Source organism: Acromyrmex echinatior, chromosome 4 (genome assembly GCF_024713525.1).
Source record: "Acromyrmex echinatior isolate Ae372 chromosome 4, ASM2471352v2, whole genome shotgun sequence".
In the NCBI taxonomy this organism is placed as follows: Eukaryota; Metazoa; Arthropoda; class Insecta; order Hymenoptera; family Formicidae; genus Acromyrmex; species Acromyrmex echinatior.
In genome coordinates this window covers 12429059-12453437 of record NC_141855.1, presented here as the reverse complement: position 1 = coordinate 12453437, position 24379 = coordinate 12429059, and the positions used below count along the sequence as shown (strand labels likewise).

Here is a 24379-nt window from a genome sequence, read left to right as displayed (position 1 = left end):
TGTGGCGTCTGTAAATGCGAAATTGCACAGAATACAGCGGCGAGTGAAAGATGATGAGAAAACTCGTTGCATCTTGCATTTGCATACTGCGGGCGTGCGTGTATTGTAATTTAAATCGGCATCACACCAAAAGAGAAAGAAACAAGTATTATCGAATACGGACTTATAACACTGCGGTTCGACCCAGAAATGTAAGAAATTATTAACTTACTCAACCGGAACGAAGTTAATGATATCGTTCCAAACACAAAATAAAGAAATGATAAGAAGAAGGTAAACAAGTACGTTATAATATAAATTAATAAAATTAAGACGTGCGTGATAAGAATTAAAACAGTGAACATTTTGCAGATCTTTGAAAATTGCAACAGTTAGAAGCAGTCTTCAATATTATTTATATGTAAAATATTATTTAAATATTTAACTATTTTATATATATATAAAGTATATATATATATATAAAGTATATATATATTATATAAGCAGATAAATGCCAGAATACGGCATTTATCTGCTTTTAGAGAATTTTATTTATTGTTTTTGAACTATTTTCCAGTCGAAAATCATAAAATATTGATTCTGAAATGTCGTGCTTATTAACTTACTTTTCCGGTTTTTTCTTTCAATAACACCTAGAGAAAAAATAATTGCAATTACCATAATTTAACTATAATTTATAGTCATTTTCTTTATAGTACACACACACACACACACACACACACACACACACACACACACACACACACACACACACACACACACACACACACGCACGCACGCACGCACGCACGCACGCACGCACGCACGCACGCACGCACACACACACACACACACACACACACACACACACACACACACACACACACACACACACACACACACACACACACACACTATACTATATACTTATAGTAATCATGCAAATAGTCAATTGTGCTATAACTATTAATAGTCACATACATTGCTTAAAAATCTTTAATTTTTTCTTAATATATTTTTTAATTATTATTACTACGTAAATATAATACGTAAATTAAAAAAAATAGTTATATTCACTATAAATGCGACTACATTTACTAAATAAAAATGCTTATTTTATTTATCTATTTTATATATCTTAATATTTTACTATATTAACATTTGAAATTATCTCATAATTTATAGTAAAATTTTTTCATGTTTGAGAGAATTACACATATTATTACTCAGTATTATTAACATATTATTAACATCAGTAATAACCATAAACATGGAATAACCATAGTTATTTTATCATGCAATTATAGTCATAAATACCAAACATTTTTTTCTCACAATCAGTGAAGAATTTAACAAAACATATTTGTTTAATTTTTATCTCTAATTTTTAAACATAAATATATTTTATTAAAAATTTAAATTCATATTGAAGATAATGGAAAATTAAACTATTTGTTTGTATCTCAGATGAAAATACAATCGCAAATAGAGATGAATCAAAGAGAGAAGATTAAAAAAGTACTTAATTGCTACACGGAAAGAATTTTCTTTTCAAATTTACCCTAAAAATATGGTAGTAGTGATACAATATAATATTTTAAAGATTTTTATCACGCACTTCAATAAAATTAATCAAACTTATTTTATACTTTATTATAATTTTATTAATAAATGAGAGAAATTTACGTTAATATTCTTCGAAATACAATGTTGTCTCACGACTATTATATTTTCAGGGTAAACTCTAAGAAAAACATTTTCTCCGTGTACTGTAATTAAGTATCTTTACCGCGGTAATAAGTTCTCATTAGTCCAATCCAAAATTATTATTAAATTTTTATTTAAAATATTGAGCGCGAAAATCTTTTTAATTTCTTGTTTGTTAAGTCTTTTGTTAATCTTTTATGTGTTGGCGTTACCGAGTTGCAGCGACTACAGTTTCCACGACGCAAAGCGAGTGACACGAATCGAATGCGTCGACCGACTTACGATTATTGAATTTGACACAAGGCGAACATAAGGAGAGTAGCTGGGCGCGATCGACCGTGCGAGAGACGGCGCGATAAGATGTTAGATATCGTTTCCCGAGTGTGTGTACGATAAATCGGTTAAACGGAGACGCAAGAAACGCGAGAATAACTAGTTACGATCAGAATATCGATCTCGTAGTCTGCACGAGAAAAAGAAAAGAGAACGCGAGTCTGTTCCGATGAGTGCGTTCACCAAGCGATGCGAGAAAAGAGGAAGTACGAGAGTACATGCTAATTTCCATCGTTCGCTCGTAACGACAACGAGAGTTCGTTCTGTCCATCCGGCGATCGTTACTTATTAAGACGATCGTCGCGTGGTTCATAATACCCGTTTCACATGCGGGTTGTATAATGAATCTCACGAAGGGGGGATTATTAGATTATAATATAACACTAAGAAAAGTTTCTTGTTGCAAATGAACAACAATGCAAAATGAATCAGAAGATTCTGATCATCGGAGAAAAGTGAATAGTCTTATAAGTCTAGTAAAAATATTCTGGCTACTTTGTCGAACTTATAATAAACTTTACTTGCCTGAAAATAAAAATCAAAGATATAAGGTAAAAATTACATACATTACAATTATAATAAATTCATTCAAATGATTTTTACCTTACGGTAAAATAAAGTCATATTATTTTCAAGACTGTAAGCACAAACAACTTTCAAGATATATATTTTTATATATTTATATTTTTTACTGTGCAGTAAATTTTGTTAGAACTAAAACAAAAAATTCATCGTAAAGTAAATTCTATTATTAAAAAATATGATAATTTATACATTAAGAAATAATAATAAATTACAGTAGTATAAAATTTACTTTACAAAATGTAAATTATTACCTTACAGTCTTACAGTATGGCTATACGATAATCGCTCATTTACTAAAAAAGTAAATAAATTTTATATAAGAGCATCATTTCCTATGGATTTGCCAATTCCATAAAATTTACTAAAATTCTTTGCCGCATATTACTTTACATTTTTCTCCGTACTCAGAATTTTGGTTTTAATTAAAATTATAATAGATTCAATTAGAAAATTTAATTTCCATTTTTAATAGGAATTCTAATGAATGCAATCACTCTTTTTTCATCAAATTATAATAGATAAATTAATATAATATATTAATTTGCAATAATAATAAAATAATTGTAACATGCAAAGGTGCAATTTCGAACATGATACAATTCTGAACGAAATAAGATTTGGATACAATTTTCGAAGTCCAAGTTTAACTTTTTCCTATTTGGTGCTATCCGTCACAATGAGCTCAGAGTTGAATCTAGAAATGGGAATTTTATTTCGTTCAGAAGTATACCATGTTCGAAATTGTAATACCCTACTATGTTACAATTTATTAATTGTATATCAATGTTATAATTAATAAAATGTAACATATTATGTTACAATTAATTTATTAATTTTATATTATATGACGATTAATGTAATATAATAAGTAGAACAATAATTTTTGATTTAACTGAGTGTGTTTTGACGCGTTTCAGAATTACAAGAGAAAAAAAATTAATATCGATCAGATGTACAAGTAAATTATATAATACTTATAAGGTTAATTTCAATGCGATTCAAAAAAATTCAGAATTTATATAAAATTATATAAAATTTTAAATTAAGTACGCAGGCAAACATTTGAAAAATTGCACGTTTATTTTATCAATTTATAAAAAAAACGGATAAAGCATACGATTGCTCCAGTTAATGGCCGTGAAATTCGGCGATTGAATCAAATCGAACCATCTGCGGGTGTCAAAACATGTACAAAACACGCGCGTACAATTGCAAACGCTACATGCGTAAGATATCAATAGTGTGACGGATAAGCGTAAAAACTTTCGTTCCGGCGACACTTCTTGCTTCTCACAGCGTCAACGACTCGATGAAAAACGCGCACATTCGTCCTTTTGGTAACATCTCCGTTCTCTCTCGGCACTTTTGGCACGCGATTAACTATAGGATTATTGATTATAAACGACACACCGAGAGAGTGGAGCACACGTTTCCGTTCCGACGGTTTCAGCTGAACGACTGATACCGTCGACCTTCGATCGATCGGGATTTGCGTAACGAGAAGCCCTTCACTCGACAGAAGGTGACGGATAATGCGAAACGTGATTCCCGGGTACGACGTGCTCGTATCATGCGCGCGGAAAACGCGCCGCGGTGCAATACTGACTGAGCCGATCCAAGCCGAACCGAGGATCCCGGTTTCTCGTCCCGCTGGAGTTCGACGGCAGTAGAAGTGGCAAGTGCCGGTCAGACTAAGTGGTGGAGACTTCAGGAACGTACACGGCTGTACTACGTGCCACAATGTTTTTGGCTTTGAAAGCGATCGCTTTGGAAGCAATCGAGCGTTATAATTCTCCCACGGCAAAAATAACCCTTACAGTAATAAGACAGTAATTAAAAACAATAATTAGTTACCTTTTTAAAGCACTAAACAACAATGCCTTTAATACAGGGTCCGGCAAAATGATCTCCCACATTTTAATCTTTAATAATTTAAAAATGTGGGAGATCATTTTGCCGGACCCTGTACTTCAAATAATTAATTACTTTTATTTTAATATTTCAAGTAACTAATTACTCTCTTTCAATAATAAATTGGCCAGTATTAGATTTTCGTAAAAGAAATTGAAGCCTGAGATGTTGACAGTCTAAAGATGTTAAATCGAAAAATAATTACGTAAATTTTATAATTATTTTATAATTATTTTATATTAATATTAAAGTAACTTAATTGGCTCGTAGCCTCTTATTTAGTTATTTGATTTATAATGATGATTTTTTTGAGCCGTTTTCTTATTGTATACAAATTTGTTATTTTTTGCAGATTTTTAAATCTTGAACCTCGTTAATTGTAAACTTTATACAATAAAAAAAGAAACTTTTATAATAAAAATTGTCTTTCTGTTTTGCAATCCAAAATCCAATTCCTATTTTCGATAGAAAAATATAATTATATGTATATTACAATACATTATACAACGTGATATACATCTTATAAGAATTTAGAATTAATTTCTTAACTGACAATTGTAAGTGGCATTGTCTTATTGTTCAATTAAATCCTTATCCATTTTCAAAATGTAAATCCAAATTGAAAAAAATATTTCTGTTACATTATTCTAATCATAACTTGTATAAAAAAAATCAATATAATGTAAAAAAGAGGCTTTAAGAAACAACATTAATTATTCTTGATATGATAAGTATAATGTCTATAACTTAAAATACATAATTATTTTATTTTAAATAATAGACAACGTATATTTATTTTATTTGACTCTTGAAGTCCCTTTCTTACAAATTATTTATTAATTTGAGAATCCTATACATTGAATTCATTGAATAAAAAATTACAAAACATCCAGTAGCTTACAATCAGAAAATTTTCCATAAAGAAAAATCAATTCCACGTTCAATCGAGAATCTATCATTAAGAAGATCAATGGTCGAATCATAAGTGGTTTATGTGCCACCGTGATTTCTCCATAGTGAACGACGTCAAGTCCCGTACGTCCCTGAATACTTGGTCCCTGACAAGAAATAAAGAGAGGCGAGGTACGATCGAGAAGGCTGATCTACGAAGAATCGAACGAGCCTTGCGCTAACGGTGCTACTCGTCTCCCTGCTTGCCAGCTGTTAGCTGGAGCCGAGTAGGAAAGCTCTCTGCCTGATCTCTTCTTTCATTTAACATCTCTCGCATAACATCTCTCCCTAACACTGTCCGACATGACGGTCGGAGGAGAGAGTAAAACGATCTCGTTCTGAAAAATTGCTACCAGCCATAACGCGGAACTTCGGAAGCGACCGGATAACCTCGCAAGATTTACGTACTTCGTTTCAAATATTCAATTTTCGTTGAGATAAAGTACCACAGTATTAATGGAATTTAGATAAAGATTAGATCTCCTTACAGTTCGATCATTATTCTGATAGAAATGTATGCAATTTTCCTACACATTCATCCAGTTATTGTCTAGTATTACTATATTTTCATTAATTGTATACTCTAAAACATAGCAGTGTCAATAATTCTCACACACTGTGTTGATGTTAATATTAATATAATATGGATTTATATTAAAATAATAATATTTAAAATCCATGATTATGGATTTTATCAATTGTTGGTATCAATATTAATACTATAGTGAGAATTATACAAATGTTAAATCCGCATTAATATTTTTTAGAGTGTAACAATACTGCGTAGGAAATAAACAAGAACTTGATAGAGTTTTATTCACATTGGCTGAAGCAGTCTTCCTAATAAAAATATGCAATTAGCGTAGATATACACCTGCTCAGTTATTATCTAGTTATTAATATACTATTATTAGTTAAAATACTGCGTAATCGATTTATTGTCTTGTATTCAGTAAATGGTTTCAGGTTTTGCACGTTTTTACGCACTACAGGCAATGCATTTTATTTTGATGAAGATCCTATAGTTTTCAGTTACTATTATAAAGAACAAAAAGTATAACTGTCCGGTACTAAAAAAAAGTATGATATTTTTATCAGAGGGTTAGACGTGGGCAAACTTTCAAATGTACGCAATTTGTTAACTTCTTTTTTTTTTAAGTGGCTCGAACCGGTTGATTTTCATGTCGGGCGTATCAGAAAAGCTGTACCGTAATTTGTTGTTACGCACGAACGAAATTTAAATCCCTTCGGCGTGTTAATATTAGCAACTGGGTAACCGATATGGAGCGCTGATCGTTTTACACGGCGCGCGATTCTCATTGCAATTAATGTTGCAAGTCGATATCTATTATGCGAAACGATCTATTTTCTTTTCGCCGTCAACCATTCACCTACAACCGCCCCTGCTCCTTTCTCGGTATCGAACGAGAGCCTTTCGTAGCCTCGCAATTGTCGCGGTGCAATGATTTACAATCGCGAGAACACGGATCATCGAACACTTTCATGCTGCAATAATATCATATTTTTTCATCGTGGAACGAATAAACGAATGATCAAAGGAAACGCAAGCAGATTTATCAAACTCGAACAAATTACTGGAAGTTACTGGAACAAATTCGATTCCTGATATTGGAGTTTTTGCACAGAAAAAAATGATTTTGCTGCACTGAATAAAAAGTCCGTTTGCATTAATTGGAACTCTGGTTAAAAATGGACAAATCAGAATTTTCTAATTCATTCTATTATAATTTTAATTAAGATAAGAAATTCTGATTGATGTAATCAGAATTATTCTCGTTCTTTCATTTTTATCAAAAAATTTTCTCAGTATGAAATATCTTAAAATTTAGCTAAATATAAAAATAATTTTGTTGAATGATCAAAATAAAAGTAGAAACCCTCAAGTAAGAGACAGGACATTCAGTCAACATGCAGTCTTTTCTCAAATATGACAGCATTGTAGAAGATGAACCGTAAAAGCTTACGGAAGCTATACATATACTGTATACTCTGCAATAAAAAGTCAAATATTGCCATATTTATCTTAGTGTCAGACTTTTATCTTTAATGTAGGACGCTTAAACAACAATCCTGTAAAAAGGATTTAACATGTTAGCAAATCAATTTAAGGTTCGAGTTTTTATTTTCTGAATAATTTGTGATTTAGACTTAATGTTAATTTGATGATAAAAATTGTATTTCTCTAGCTAGGTTTAATCGCTAAAACTATAATTTTATAGTGAGTAATTTTAACAGTTACTATAAAATTATCAGTTTAGTGAGTCTAGCTAAAAAATTATAACTAAAAAAATGCAATTTTTACATTACCATCAAATTGAACTCCACAAGTTAACCGAGAAAATTAAACCGAGTCTGAGCGTCTTACATAATTATTTTGATGATCTAAAGAAAATTATTTTCAGATATAAATTTAGCTAATTTTTCAGATACTTCAACAAAACCGTTCTTTCCATACATCGAAGGCGGAAAGAATCGATAAAAAAATTGACGTTTCTCTCATCGTGCACAAAATTAAATGACAATAAATTTAATGTAATGTCAAAATATAAACAAAACATATAGAAACGAATAAATTACTCCGAATGTATTACTGCTACTTATTTGTATTACTGCTGCTAATGTATTACTGCGTCAGAGAAGCTACAAATCGTTAATAAATCATTAATAATCCAATCTTTCAATCATACCTATTACATATTTTCTCTATTATTGTTCTTCAAAACAGATAATACCAACAAATTACGTATGGTATTCGATTTATTAAATTACAGAGTATTCTGACAAAGATAATTTCGTTCAATTTTCCTTCAAACTTTAAATGAACGCAATAGAGTAATATTTCATAAGAAACTATGACTCTTAAAGTCCTTTATAAGGATTCCTCGGCCTTGTCGCGACGACACGAAGGCAAATCGCGCGATGCAACAAATGCCAGGCAAATACCAAAGTGGCTTACGCCAACAGTCTGGTGGATTTGCATCGCAAAATGTCAAGCCATAAAAACTACGTGATTATTGGAGGCCGCGTTGACCTCTATAAATTTCCCAGTGATTATCCGAAAACTGTTCCCGTAATATAAATGAAACGATGGGCATAAAAGAAAAGCAGTAGCACATATATGGCGCATACGCGCAATGTTTCTAAACGAGGTAGACGACACATAACTGCAAATCTCCCAGATGAAATGATTCATTGCATTCGATTAATGACCTTTCACCACCCGAGCGCGAGAATTTATTAAAAGCGCATAACAGCATCTTTAATAAGTTAATTCTTCGTTAGCCTAAATGTATCCCGGTATTCTCTGACCGAGAGAGAAGAAGTTCTCATTTATATCACTAGAAAAAAATATTTTATTCTACAAACCAAAATTTTACTGTAAAAGCAAAATTTGTTCAAATCGAGCAAAATTATATCTTTATGCGAACTAAATTGTTTAGTTGATACGAACAAGTATTTTTGTTATTTACAAAACAGAAAATTTCGTGGAAACGAAATTTTTTGTTATATAAACAAATATATGGTTGCTGTAGAAAAAAATGCTTAAACAGTTTTGCTAAAAATATTAAATTTTTTGCTTGATGTATTTACTTATCACTAACAAATTATCTTGAAGCTGTCTCACTTTCAAAAAGATTTTAGAGAGTGAATTTCAATCTGAAGTGAAATCTCACTTTTAAAGATTGAAAATTGAGATTGAAAATCATTCTTTTTCAAGACTGGTTCAATTTAATTCTCTCTTTAAAATAAGATTCCACTTCAAAGAATTTAGAAAGTTATAAGAAGGATATATGACAATAATATAACATAGATACATAATATTAATATATTATTGCAATAATATCATCTGCTCTTAACACACTTTGATTGCCAAGATAATTTTTTGGCATTTCATAAATCTAGTATATTATTTTAATATTTCATTATTTTTTTATGTCTTAACACGTGTGTGCAGTGTTATATATATTGTGCAATTGTGTGTGTAATTTATATATATTATTTTTTAATATTTTAATTACTTAATAAAATTATTCTTTAATTAGATAAATAAAATCGTCACCCATAAATAAATGATGGGACTTTCGCGAAAATCACCCAGATGGCCCAGTGTAAGTGCCATGATAGTCAAAATGTTAAACCTTGTTATTTCAAAGAAGAATTAATTCTGTAAATAAATTTGTACACTTTACATCTCTAATTGAAAGATGGAATTAAGATTTCTAAACGTGTGCCTCGTCATCTTCGAGTCCATTCGTGTCTCTCTTCGAGGAAAAAGATCGGTAGCTCGTATGCATCGAGTCAACGAACTTCAGCACTCAACATCGCACTCGACGTCTCTCGGAATTCAGTGTCTCGAAAAAAAAAGAAAAAAAAAAGAAATTTGCATGATGATTTTCGATTAATAATGAAATGCGTTGAAAGCTGCTCGGTAACGTTTTATTATACCGCAATAACGGCGCGTTTTATGAAGCGTGTTCGCAAAAGATTGCAGTGTCATAAGCGTTGCAAAAATAAAATATTATAAAATACGAGGTTACAGCACAATATTTTAATATTTTGGGACTCATACATCACGAAAAAATATTGAAGTCACAAAGACATCGACGAGAATTTTGCTAGTGTCTGTAACAGATATAAATCTACGATAGTGCTTGCAAAAAAAAAAGAAAAGAGCGAAATCTAAAGATATTAAAACGGCGTCGAAACGGCGGTAATTATCGATCATCGAAGAACGACAGGATATTAAAAAAAAAAAAAAAAAAAAATCAGTCGACTCGTTTTCCACTTGCACAAGCGTTTATTCGCTCGAATGCACTCAGAACATCGCAAACATTACAACGCTTTATATAATCCTTAGAGAGTCCGTTTAGATAACTATGCTTATTTTTCTAAAAAATGCGTTTAACAAAAAAATAAAGGAAAGAAGGATGCGCACGTGTATAGAAATTAAAATCGAAGGTATGATGATTCAATAACTTATTGCAATTATTAGATATAAAATATTATCATTAACATAAACAAACATGATCAAAAATGATCAAAATTTATTCAATCATGAAAATAATATTAGGTGGTAAACTTAATTCCTGCCGCTCGTTATAATAGTAGAGGGTCCAACGCTGGAGAGTTTTGATGATGAAGTCGCATGTCTTTTGTAGTTTAGACATTGCTGAACCTGATTCAGTCCTCACAGGTTAGATTTCTTGACACTAAAAAGATTTTCCAATCAATTGAAAATGAAACGTTATAAGCTGTTTTTCCGTGCTTCTTCACTATTTCAACCTAAAGAAAACCGTAGTTGAAACGTATTGCTTATCCAAAATGTATGATAAAACTCCATCGGAAAGAACATATAAAGTTTGGTTTGAATGCTTTCGAAACGGTGATTTTGACGTTTGAGAGATAAAGAGCGTCGGATAGTCGAAAAAATTTGAAAATGTCGAACTACAAGAATTGCTCGATGAGAACTCAGCTCAAACACTTTTAGAGTTGTCGAAAGTGTTTCCAATGTCTCAAAATGCTTGTATACCATAGAAAAAATTTATAATGGCAGGAATTATAAGGGTTTACCATCTAATAATAGCAAACGAGATTGTTCATAAAATTGTCTTGTTTATTTTATAAACATTAATTATAGATCTATCACGAAAGCATCGTTCCTTAGTGGAAAAAGTTTTTATGAAAAAATACAGAAAAACTATAGATTGAAACAAGATCTTAGAAATTCTTAATTTTTCGTAGATATTCGTAGTGAGACGCAGGGCTTTGTTCGAGGACGGAAGATTTCTTGGTTTTTTTAAACAAACAACGCCAGTTTACGTCTCACTACGAATATCTATGAAAAACTAAAAATCTAAAATCTTGTCTTAATCTATGTAGTTTCTCGCAAAAATTTTTCCACCAGGGTTGTATAATTTTTCTGCATTTTTTCTAATATTTTATTTTGACTATAGATTTTTTTTGACAGATCTTTGGAAAGATAATTTTGCTAAAAAAATATTTTCAGATGACTTTGCGAAAAAGTTCATAATTTAAATGTAAATTATATAAATTTTATATTTTAAAAGAAGTTGTTATTGGATCAAAATGGCGATTAGCCACAAATCGCGATAAAAGGTGAGCTAGCGCTCTCTCTTGTACCTGATGCTGCATCTGTTACATTTCGCGGCGACTTGAACGTATAAGTGCTGCCATCTCCAATTGTCCGCAATAATAATTACTGTTCCGAGTTATTTTACCGACGCATGTTTAAAATGATGCACTTCCTTATTGACACTGCCTAAATGCCGACAGTAACAATTGAACGGTAAACAATAGCGTTAATAATATTAATAATATAAATGACGATTATTATCGTTGCGACACAAACGAGATAAACAATAATTTTTAAAAAATCGCATTAATAAATATTAACCTGCAGTTTAATAAAAGCTAGAGATTAAAAATATTAATATTACGTACGTTATTTAGCAGATTTTATTAGTAAATTAGGAATAAATTTAAATAATGCAGAATATTTTTAATTAGAAATTATTTATTCCGCATAATATTATTAAAATATTAATCTCTAGTCAATTCCTTATTCAATTACAACGTCGATATTTATTAATACGCGATTTTTGAAAGATAAATGCAGAATAAATATTTAGTTAGTAATTGAAAATATATTCTGCACCTATTTAAATTTATTCCTGATTTATCAATAAAATTTGCTACCATAAATAATAATATTTCGTGTAGATTTTTTAAACGATAGAGATGGTAACTCGTGTATGATCTATCGAGAAAGAATCAATTTTGAAATAATAAACGATGACTTGGACAAATTTGAGATTTTTGCTATTGATGCACTCGCTGTGATTAATCTATGCAACGGTATTTTTTCTAGGATAGAATTTGTATTGTATCGCCCCAATCTGCCTGTCGGCTCCGTCATGACGATGAAAGCAAGCCAGCGAGCGAGAGGCGTATTGAAACGCTCGGCGTGTTGATCCATGCGCCGCTGCCAGGCCACGGGCCAAGTAACAGTAAACTTCGTATCGTACCCCCCGTTATTACGTGCTGTCTCTCGCTTCTGCTTGTTTCTACGTTCGCTATCGAAATGTCGTTTGCCCCTTTCCCCTTCCCGCATCTGGTGACTAATGTCTCATATCTCTGGCATTGGACGTTCATGTCATTGGACGATCGATCACTAACGTGGAAGAAATATATGTGGAAAGAAATAATACATATTCTTACGGGTCAATTTTAAATAAAATCGTAAGGCTCCTAACATTTTCGTAAGACTTACAAAAACTTACAAATGCTTATAACTTTATGCAATACCTTTATAAACAGCTTCTTGCTCAGTCATAAGATTTATGAGAAATCGTAGATATTTACGAATAATTGTACGTCTTATACGGTACATACACATAGAATTATATACACAGTATCAGTTATAAATTCTTACAAGTTTTATAAGAACAAGTTACGAGCCTTACAATTTTGTTTTGAATTGTCTCATTAGACTTATCTATTCAATCTCGATTTAGACTCTAATTAAAGATTTAATTCTAATTTGCAGAGTACACAATTGAAAAATTTGTGTTAAATTTTATATATCTAGAAATAAGAAATATGCTTTCAGAATTTGCTTACAATTTTAAGATACATTTTTCTTATTATTAGACATTACACATTTCATTCAATAATAAAATGTGTAAATTTAACGTATTAGAAATACTAATTTTATTGAGGAAATATACCTTTACAATTTGCTTATAAATTGTGCCGGTGTTATATTTGATACAATTTATAAGCAAATTGTAAAAGCATATTTCTTCAATAAAATCATGTTAAATTAACACATTTTATTCATTTATCTTAAAATTTACGTTTTGAAATTATTTTTATATTAAGCTTCTACGGCAGACAATGCATTTTGTCCTACTGTATTGTTAAGTAAATTACTAAGTAAATTACTAAATAGAATTGTAGCAAAATTTCTAATAATTAAAACGCAAGCGATCGAATAGGGAAAAAAATGCATCATGTGTGCCATATGCTATGTACTTCAATTGTTCAACAATTTAATAAAAATTTAATTGGTCACTTATATATATATATATATACTCATAAATTGTGTTATAACACTAATGTTTTAACACTAATGACCATTTCTATCAATATAGAGTAACTTTAACCACGGTTTAAATTTATTTTTATCTTCCTCTAGTAATACTAATTCTAAGAATTAAAAAAAGATAAAGATAAATTAACCGGAGATTAAAATTAATCTACATCGGTAGGAATGTAAGCCCAAGTTAAATATCAATTTAACACTAAATGTTCAAATAACATAATGTTAGATTAACATTATGTTAGATTAACAGTTATGTAAAAAATTCAACATAAAAATGTTAATAAAAATTGGCTTTAATATAAATGCAAAATACTTTTGTCTGTGTTCACTCTTTCAAGTCCTAACGTCGAAATAATATAGCGGTGTTTTCGCGCTGTCATGTTTATTTTGTGTTCTTCAATCTTATTCGAAAATTTTGAGTTGATATCGTATTTGTTAAAACAGACGTTATTCTTTTAAAAGACTCTGCTTAAAATTGTTGTTCAATTCGATAGATTCCAATTACCATAAATAACGACGCTTTGATAACGATTTAATTGGTCACTGGAATCAGTTTCCCTTTCAATATAAAGCCCATCGACTTTCCAGTAATGACAATACTATTGTAACGACGAGACTGTAATACAACGCAAACGTGTATTTTAATAGCTCGAAAACTGAGTCAGTGGCAACGACAAAGAACATGATTTTGCGAAGCGGCTCGACTCGTATCAGACCGAGGGTATTGTTGTGAACGGCGTCGTCCGTCATGAAGCTCGCAATAATAGCTACGGACAGAGATTCATCGTCGTAGTAGATGGAAATAATAGAAGCGCGAGAGAAAAGTTAAAACAACGAAGAGAACGCTGTAAAAGGGACGCGAAACGTGTTCGACTTTGCGTTCCCTGCTTCATTGTCTTGCATTTCGCAGGACGCTCGCTTTCGCGTCGAAAGATCCGTAAATGTGTCACGATCCAAAAATATCTCTTGTTAGACACGGTGACAAACTCGGAGATCCCCCGGAATAACTCTTCTCCTATTCCCTTCTTGTTCATCGCGCTTCGTCATTTTTCCGCTCTTCGAAAGACGAATCAAAATGAATCTGTTTTTCTCCCGGCACTTTAAAGAGTGTCGTTTCGGAGAGAATTGTGTAACGATAAATTAACAACAATGGATAATAGCAAATTATTACATAACACGTTATTAATCATTAAAATAGAAATACTAATACGATTAATTATTACTAATATTAAATAACAACAATAATAATAATAGATCATATACTATTATAGAATTAATGCAGAAATGTTGAAGGTTCAAATTAACTTTACTAAATGTATCAACATTAAATTTTAATGTTGGTACATTTAGTAAAGTTAATTTGAACCGCAATGTTTCTGTATTAATACTATTATATGAATTAGTGTATCAATCTATTATTAATATTTAAGTACTCACATATTAATATCATCTATTATATGCATTTTGTCATCATCATATTTCTTTGAGAGAGATATTAGTGCCGATCTTTCGCATCTCTAAACAATCAATTACAATTAATAAACTATAATATTTAAAAACTCCCATGCTGATATAAAAAAATTGTTATCCTAGGCAATATTAATAAAATGTTAAAATTTTATAACAAAGTATTTAATAATAAGTGATTTTCATTCATATTATTTCTTTAATTATTCTGAGAATATTGAGAATAATATGAGTCCAATGTTTCATTATACTTACATAATCATTATATTTAACAAAGTATTAAAACAAAATAAATAACATCTTAACTTTATTTTAAAATTGTCAGTTATGCTGAGTCAAAATCAATATAAAATTGTAACTTAAAATTGATAAACTTGTTAAGATCAATCTTCAAAATTAGAATTAAAAATAAAAATGAATTATAATCAAATATATGTTTCAAACTACAAATATAAAGTTATTTAGAAGCTAATGATATATTTATGTAAAGTAAATGTATAACTTAGTTTTATATTTTACTATTTTCTGAGCTTATATTTTGGGGATTTTTATATATTTTATGCTGTCTTATGAAATAGTTTTGAATAACAATAATTAAAAAAGATGTTGATAATTAAAAAAATAAAGTTTCCATAGAACTTGTCGAGAACATTCTTAACGTATCCAACAACTGTCCCTTCGCCTATATTGTTCATCAGCCAAAAATTTACCTTGGTCGCAATGGCTACTGCAGCTTTACTCATCTTTTCTAAAGTAACTTGTTGAAGTACATCAATAAGTTCCTCTTAGTACGAGTTACATACCAGTCTTCATCAACTTCATCAGAGGTTTCTATTTGTCTCACTAAGCCCAAATCCAGAATTGCAGCAATTTCGTTCAAGAATAACTTTTGGGCATTTGAATCACTGAATTTAAAAGCCCAAAATATGCATTCTACTTAATCATATTGTGTGGAGCATAAGTTTCTCCTACCATAAGTATTGGAAGTTTCATGTAATCTGATGCGTCTTCAACACTCATTTCTACTTCAATTGTTCCACTTAAGGGTGGGAGTGAGATGCTAATAGGCATATTTTATATCTGTGTCCAACCAGAAAAAAAAATAAAGAATTTGGAATTTTATAAAAACTAAACGCGATTTGTTTCTATTTTTTTACAAGGTTAGAAAGTATCTATAATAATATTCTAGTATTAAAAAGTGTGACCTCTATATCCTAATATTAAATACTATTTTAAACACTCTGTTTACAAATAAAGAAAGAAGTAATAGCTTTATAAACAAAAGAATAAATAATGAAAAAGATTAAAACCAAATGTAGGATCTTTTCGCGTAATAACTTACGTATAACTTTGACTATAATGCTTTTATATATTATTATTTTAATGTTAATAATTTTAACATTATTAATATTGCCTAGAACATAACATTAATTTTTTATATTATGGGTATTTTAGAAAGTTATTATATATTTTTATATTACAAAAAAATTGTAAATATATTTTTATATTATTGTTTGTTAATCGTAATTAAAGACACTAAATGTTTGTAGAACGATGCGGAGGGTTGTCGTCGAATTCATCTCAAAGAAATAATAATAACAATGACAAAACGTATGAAATATAGTTACAGAATATATTAAAGAGAATTTTAACGCAATGTAATAAATGCAGACTTTATCGTTCAGAATTCTGAACAATGAACGAAATATCAGCGCATCCTCGGCATCATGTAGACCACAAAGAGCTTCCTGTGTTAGCAGTTTTTCTCGCTGGTGTATCCACATCTTTGTCCTGCGATTACGGCGTAGAGACCACGCTTTTGACGCTCCAAGAATTATGATAAATATACACCATCTTTACTTAATACTACGACCTTACTTGCTGAATACTACAATCCATCGCGTTACTTTTTCACGAAGTGCTTTATAAAATGGAGAACAGCTAACCTGAATATTTCAGATAAACAGAACAAAGATACCGGGATGTTCCGCGGGCGTTGTAGCTTTTTCGGTCGTGCGACGACCTCGGGAGATTCCCGTTACGAACCCGGTGCATCGATATCACCCGCACGCGAGGTGACGACGATAATGCAGGACGACGATAATACATGGAATCGTAACCTATCTTGTAATTAATAAACGCGGTCATTCCCACGAATTATGCGCGATTCGTTAGCAGTGCACATACACAAAAGGGTTATCTAATAGCGAGAGAGATGAGATTAATGGGCTTTTCTATCTCTCTCGCTCTATCATACATTCTATCGGCTTCGCCATTCGCCACCTGTTGCAGAAATTCGCCGATTGATTTACGGCAGTCCGATTAGCGTATGCAGGAGGTTTCGTTTTTCTCTTTTCTCAGAGATGAAGTGGCGAAACCGATAGGATGTACACACTGTATACAAATGATATATTCTTCGTGTAAGATTCTAAGCACTCACCTTCGTCGGCTGGTTCTCTTCCGTGCTGCTTCTCTCCCCGTGTCTCTCGAACATAGCAAAGCGATTCTAAAAATGAAGAACGATCCGATTAATTCGCTTCGACGTTACGGGAGCGCGATATGTTAATGATTGCGTCAGACCACGTGCGATTCGTGCTCATTTGCGCGGCACGCTCTTTGATTTCATAAATAAAAATTTAAGACTCTTGAAAAGATTAATTATCACTACTATTATGGATTGGAATGTCACACTGAAAAAAAAAACTAAATTTTAATAAATATTCATTTGAATAGTTCTAAGTATATATTTACTGTAAACATATTTCTATTTGATAAAAAAATCGACAAAAACCATTAAGTTGATTTAATTTGATTTTTTTTATTCAATAAATATTTATTTACTTTAATGTTTATTTAGTACTATTCAAAGAAATACGTATTAAAATTTAGTAAATTTTTTTCAGTGCAGAAGAGAGAGAGAGAGAGAGAGAGAGAAAACAATAAAACACACAATAAAAATTCTGAAATTATAAATTATATTTAAATAAAAAAATTATATTTGGATAAAATTATTTTTCAATCAAACAATAATCGATAGAATAGACTTATAACACATATCGAAAGTTATTTTCTTTTTTCGAAGTGAAATTAAATCATATTTATTTCTATATATTATTGATTTGACAGTTCGTCATAATATGAACATAATTTAGCTTGTTTTGGATGATGCATTTATTTCCAGATATATATAATATATGATTATTTATAATATTAATTAACTAAATAAAAGGAGAGTTTCCGGTATATTTTACAAGTCAAATCTATCTATTGTATGTATTGTTTTATGGAAACATTTTCATATAAATATACTTTACAAGATATAAGTTTTATCGTGTATTTTCCCGTTTATGACGTTTTTTCACAATCTGAAACCTTAAAAAAACCTTAAAAAATTTTGCACAAAAGAAAAAAAAACCGTCAAAATCAATACTGCAATGTATTACTATCTAATTAAAATTTAACAATAAAATAAATTAAAATACACGTATGAATCAAATACATTTAAATTACGTGAAATATAAATATCACGTCATAAATTAACATCAAATATCGTATCATAAATTAGATTATAATATCAATAAAATAAATAGAAATAAAAATTGTTAATAATAAAACTAAATAATAATAAAACTTGAAAATAAGTACCATTAACGATAAAATTAAGAATATAAGGTTTGTCGACTAACTACAAAAAATATAAGATAAAATTAAACAATCTATTATTAAGCTAAACTATTGTATAAAAAAAAAGATTAAAATTCAATGATACTTTTAAGCCTCGATGAATATATTTTCTATTTATACTATTTGCAAAGTTCATACTAATATATAATAAATTATAAAATTCAAATTATTTCGAATTACGAATCACGAAGTTGTAAAATGAGATTTTTCGTTTTCGACTCAAGGGATCTTGATATCGCAATTGAATTTTCCGGCGAGATAATGATAAATCTCTATCGCGGATTACAGACTTGAATATGTATATCTTTAGCCGATAGACTGAATGTGACGTAAGGAAGGAAAGTCGATGACAGGCTGTCACCTCGGTGCGATGGCGAGATCGCGTTTTTTTTTCTCGAGCGATCGATGGAGAAAGTTCATATTAATACGAAGTAACGAGAGGAGATGAGATTCTTCCTCTCTCTCCGCGTCTCCTCTTACCCCTATCCTAGCCCTCAAAGTTGATACGATTGAGGACACGAGAAGAACCCTATTAAGCATCTTTCGCATAGATTTTGGACGTCCCGTATCGCTGCTCATCTTCGAAGATCGCGCACTTGTCACTCGTGTACTCCAATTAAATATGTGTGCGCGAGATTTCAACACCGTCAAGCTTATTCTTCAACTATGTAACCCAAGAAACACATAAAAAATCGAAATGACTTTATTTTGATTTTTAACGTCAATAAACAATCAAATTTTGTAACAAGAAATCATCATTTTGACTTTCATGACGTTAAAATAAAGTCATTCCTTGATGTGTTCCTTAGGAAGCGTAATTATAAGTGGCAGTTATCGTAAGAATTGACTAATCACAGTCTCCTCACATATTTGACTGCGATTGACACATATTTGATTTGATAATTCTTACAATTACAATCACTTACATAATTATATTACGCTTGCGCAATTGTAGACCTTACGTTATTTCACGAAAAAAAAGAGATCGAAGAACCATGACGAAGATAAGGAGCACTTAGTACGGGACACGTGGCATGAAAAAATCGAGGCTGCCGCGATCGATCTTGGTCGCAATATCGGAGACGCGCGAACGATACCGGTCAGCCGCTGCGCGAATCGAAACTGCTCGACACTCGTCAGTGCACGTTCACGATACACCGAGAGTAAAAAGTAACGTTCGTCGCGCACTTTATCTCACCTCGGTGGTTTCCTGCTGATACCGCTCGCCGGCAGCCTGAAACGCAAAAGCGAAACGTGACGTCACTTATGTATGCGCGCCGCGTATATGTAACGTATTAGGAAAAAATAGGTGAAACGCGCAGTAATTAGTCGCGGCGGAGAGGAGCTGAATCGCCTCCTTGCTTTCTGTCTTTATTAAGAAGATGGCCCAGCTTTCCTTCAGCCACGCGCGTGCGGATCCTTGAACGTCCTCGAAAAACCTCACGCCTCTCGCCGCAAAAGTGAACAAATGACACGAACAGAATGATGAAGTATTTAAAAGTTTAAGTAGATTTAAAAATAATTTGTCGGATTATCAAAATAATTAAGTAAGACGCTCAAGTTGATTGTTGAAGAGAATGTCAAAACTTCTTACAGCATTGTTCATGCTTGAGTTTCCTACATAATTGGCTACGTTCAGTAGAGAAAATTGAGCGCTCAGTGATTCCTTAATCTTGCCTTTAGTTCTTCACTGGATCTAAATGTAGAAACCAATCATATTAGAATCAATCATTGATCAATTTTGTCTGCCGAACGCATTTTGATGGTCCAACAAAATTATTTTCAGACCTGTATCTGTCAAAATTTTTAGATATTTCAACAAAATCGTTCTTTCTGTGTAAACACGGAAAGGATGGTTTTGTTAAATTATTATATAAAAATGTAACTAGATTTCAAAATTTAAAAATAATTTTATTGAACGTCAATGTGGGGCGCTCAAACTAGTTTCAGAATATCAAAACTTTTTGCAACATTGATCATCATGCTTGAAATTCATATATAATTATTTTGGTAATCCAACAAAATTATTTTCAGATCTGCATCTATAAGATAAGTTTTTAAGTAATACTTCAACAAATCATTCTTTTCCTGTATTCACTAAACTTTGCGATATGAAATTCAATTATGTGTTTTCCATTTGGTGATACAAATTGATATAAGTGTCATTCTATCTTTGTTACTCACTAAATTTCGAGAAAGATAGAATAATGCTTGTGTCAATTTATATCATTAAATGAAAAGAAAACATGTGATTGCGATTAGGTAACAACGCGAGTTACATTACGTTATTGTAATAATCGATAAGACGCTCAATTTTGTAATTTTGTAAATAATAATTTAATATAATTTTGTAATTTAGTAGAGCATACTTTGATAGCAATCTACAAAATTTATCAAATGCAAATGCACGTAATGAAATTTTTTAAGTGAAAGATTTGCCGATCAGATAAAAGTTCTGCATCGAGTTTACGAAATCAGCAAACTCCAAAAGACCGAAAATTTTCGTTTTCGAGATCTGAGGTTTGTTTTCTGTGGCTGAACTAGTGTACACTTTTGGAACTTAAAATGAGCTAGATATACATTTGATATTTGTTTAAAACGAGAAAGAGAGTTCTATTATAGAATAATCTAATGCAGGAACAAAAAACGGACCACTGGACGAATTCGCTCGTTATATACTTACGTGTGCTATATCCGGCGAGGTTGCCGAGGCCAGCTGATTCCTGTTTTCTATGACCGTTTTTATTTGCTCGAGTACCTGCGAACCAATGATAAATGGCGGTCAATAATTATGCGATGTGTCAATTGCGGAAACTTTATCTGACGGAGAGATTTAATTTTTCGAAAGTACGGGCTTCTTATTTTTCATCTTTCTTTTTCTCTCTTATTAATTGTACTCTTATTAATTATACGAAGGTAAAATATTCTCACTACGTTTTGCAAAACGCGACTTTTAGCCTTGTCATTATCAGTATGTACGTCATGCGTTCAGAATACAACATTTTAACCACGAAAAGTGAAAAGATATTTGCGACAGAAAAATATACGACGATAAAGATTATTATGCGTTTCGTTTGAAATGTTTATCGCCAAGAGCGCCGGCCACGACTCGTAACGCGTCGATTTATGAGCTTTAAAAGTATGTTAAAAGCTTCCGTGAATTTACCCGAAGGGATATCCGGTGTCTTTGTGCAACGTGATGATGATTGTACTCCTTGTGCTCGATGATCTCGTTACTCTTCCTGGCCTGCCTCCGCTGGAAAAAAAGAGAGAGAGTATAAGTGAAACCTCAAGTCAATTCTTGCGGGTTTTGGATTTTCCACGAAATGTGAAAACTATTCGTGACTTTCCTCAAGTATCAGGACGGAACGCGCTTCTCATTTTTCTCTCGAAAATAGAAAGGATGGAAAGAAGGATCGTCCCACATTTCGCATAGCATTCTGACACGAATCATCAAATAATTATGAATCTCGATAATTGTAGTCAAGAGATATACTCGAGCTGTAATTATCGCTGTTCTAATCGAAATACACGATATAATTTACTAGAATAAATTTTCGAAAGTAGGAAGTAAATTCTATTTTGTAAATATTACATTCTCACAGAAACGAGAATTAATGTATGTCATTTATTATTAAAAGAACATATAGATAAACTATAATTATCCCTCTCACTCCAATCGAAACATAAAATATGATTTTTACTAACATATATATTTCGAAAGGAAGTGCATTTTATAAATTATACGCGGGCATGTGTATGTGTGTGTGTGTGTGTGTGTGTGTGTGTGTGTGTGTGTGTGTGTGTGTGTGTGTGTGTGTGTGTGTGTGTGTGGCTTGTAATAGAATTAATATTATTGCATACACGGAAGAAAGAACAATTTTGTTAAAATATTTAAAAAATTAGCTAGATCTGAAAATAACATTATTGAATTATTAAAATAATTATGTAGAATAATTACGTTAAGACAGTATTATAAGTATTCATAATGAAAAATTAAGAAAAAATTTCCATTTAAACTATAAAATTGTATTATTAAATATAAATAAACTTTATTGAATTATTTAATATATTTAATATGTATTTATTATGTACATTTATTTTTATACGGAAAATATTTTTCAATTCAGTTATTTTTTGAAGAGACAAAATATACTTGAAAAAATATTCTTAAGCGTTAATGATAATGCTGCAAAAACTTTTAACATTCTAGCAACCAATTTAAGCGTTTTACATAATTATTTTTATGATCCAAACAAAATTATTTTCAGTATCTAAGTAAATTTTTAAAAGTACTTCAACAAAACCATTCTTTTTATACATAGAAGTAAAATTATACATAGAAGAAAATTAAGCAATTGTATTAATAATACAACATTTCTTCTAATATCATTATGTTATCAATAAACGCAATACCCCATATAATATTTTAATCTCTCCAAAGATACAGGCACATATGTATTACGTTTAGTTTTTTAAATTCTAACATATTTCTGACAAAGGAAAAAGAAACAATAATAAATGAGAATCGTATTTTCAATTTATTTCTTTTTCTCTTCGTTTAATTGCTATGGATTTAAATTTAAATAAAATAAAAAAAAAATTTTGAAAAAAATTAAATTACATTCTTCTAGCTTTAAAAAAATTTGTCTGCAGAGGTTGAAATAACTGTTACTACTTTCGTTGTAAATGATACGTGCTGCAGTGCACGTAAAATGGTCGGAAGCAACGAAAAAACTGGAGATAACAATCTACGGTGGCGCGAAAGGAAGAATAACGAAGGAAAGTAACGGTGTATATACATACGACGCCGACGAGAGAAAGAAAAAGTAAGTCGCGCATTTGTTCGAGGAAATGCAGTACGTCAGCCGTCCGACACGCCGGTTAATTAGCAGCCTTGTTCGTTAATTACGCTCGCAGTGGCGCATCGTCATTTTTATGCAACCCACCGGTAACGGCGATCAGTTTATTCAAGTAATACGCTCGTGCTTGAAGTAATGCGCCGCGCGCGATTGCCTCGCCGCGGGAATTGGAAGACAAGTCACGTAGCCGATCGCGGACACGTGTAATCGCGTATAGCACGATTCACGCGTGCTTAGAATACCTGCCGATCTTCCGATGACCGCGAGATGAGACGAGAAGCACCGGTTGCTTTTTTTTTGCGGCCGTTTTTCACGCTTCACGCAGTGGCGAGCACGACTCGCGAAGTCGCCGCGCGTTCGCGTATATAATTCCCGGATATGTAAACGACATGAGCAAATACACGCACGTGCGTACTTGCGTCACGATTAACGAGCTCTTACAGATAATTCGAGTGTCGCCGGTCGGTGAAAAGGAAAACCTCAGTCTCGAGCGCCCACCTCGCGAATGATTACGTGAACGTTGCATCAATCTTTAAAACGTGCAGAAAATAACTATCGAATATTAAATATTAATATATTAACGCTTAAATGTTATTAGCTTTGATGTTTTACGACAAAATATTAATTCGCTTATCGATAATTATTATAAAATCGATAAGCTTACTATTAGTGTACTGAAAATTTATTTAAAAATTAAAAAAAAATTAACATAGTTTCCTTTTTTAATTTTAAACGCGTAGGAAATAATCTAGCT

The 24379-nt window shown here is 31.4% G+C and overlaps 1 protein-coding gene across 5 annotated transcripts in view; it reads right to left on the bottom strand.

Moving 5' to 3' along the window:
- LOC105146487 (hypothetical protein) overlaps nt 1-24379 on the bottom strand; it is a 98980-nt gene that overhangs the window by 19860 nt on the left and 54741 nt on the right. For 2 of the 5 annotated variants that reach the window (XM_087405937.1, XM_087405938.1), the window contains exons 6-9: nt 21930-22019; nt 21447-21521; nt 19962-19997; nt 17520-17585 (exon numbers count right to left, since the gene is read on the bottom strand). In XM_087405937.1, coding sequence (XP_087262063.1) covers nt 17520-17585; nt 19962-19997; nt 21447-21521; nt 21930-22019 — 267 coding nt within the window. Of the gene's footprint in view, nt 1-2855; nt 2898-3721; nt 4349-17519; nt 17586-19961; nt 19998-21446; nt 21522-21929; nt 22020-24379 lie in introns of those variants that run through there. The other 3 variants (XM_011056782.2, XM_087405936.1, XM_011056781.2) reach the window with 3 other exon arrangements.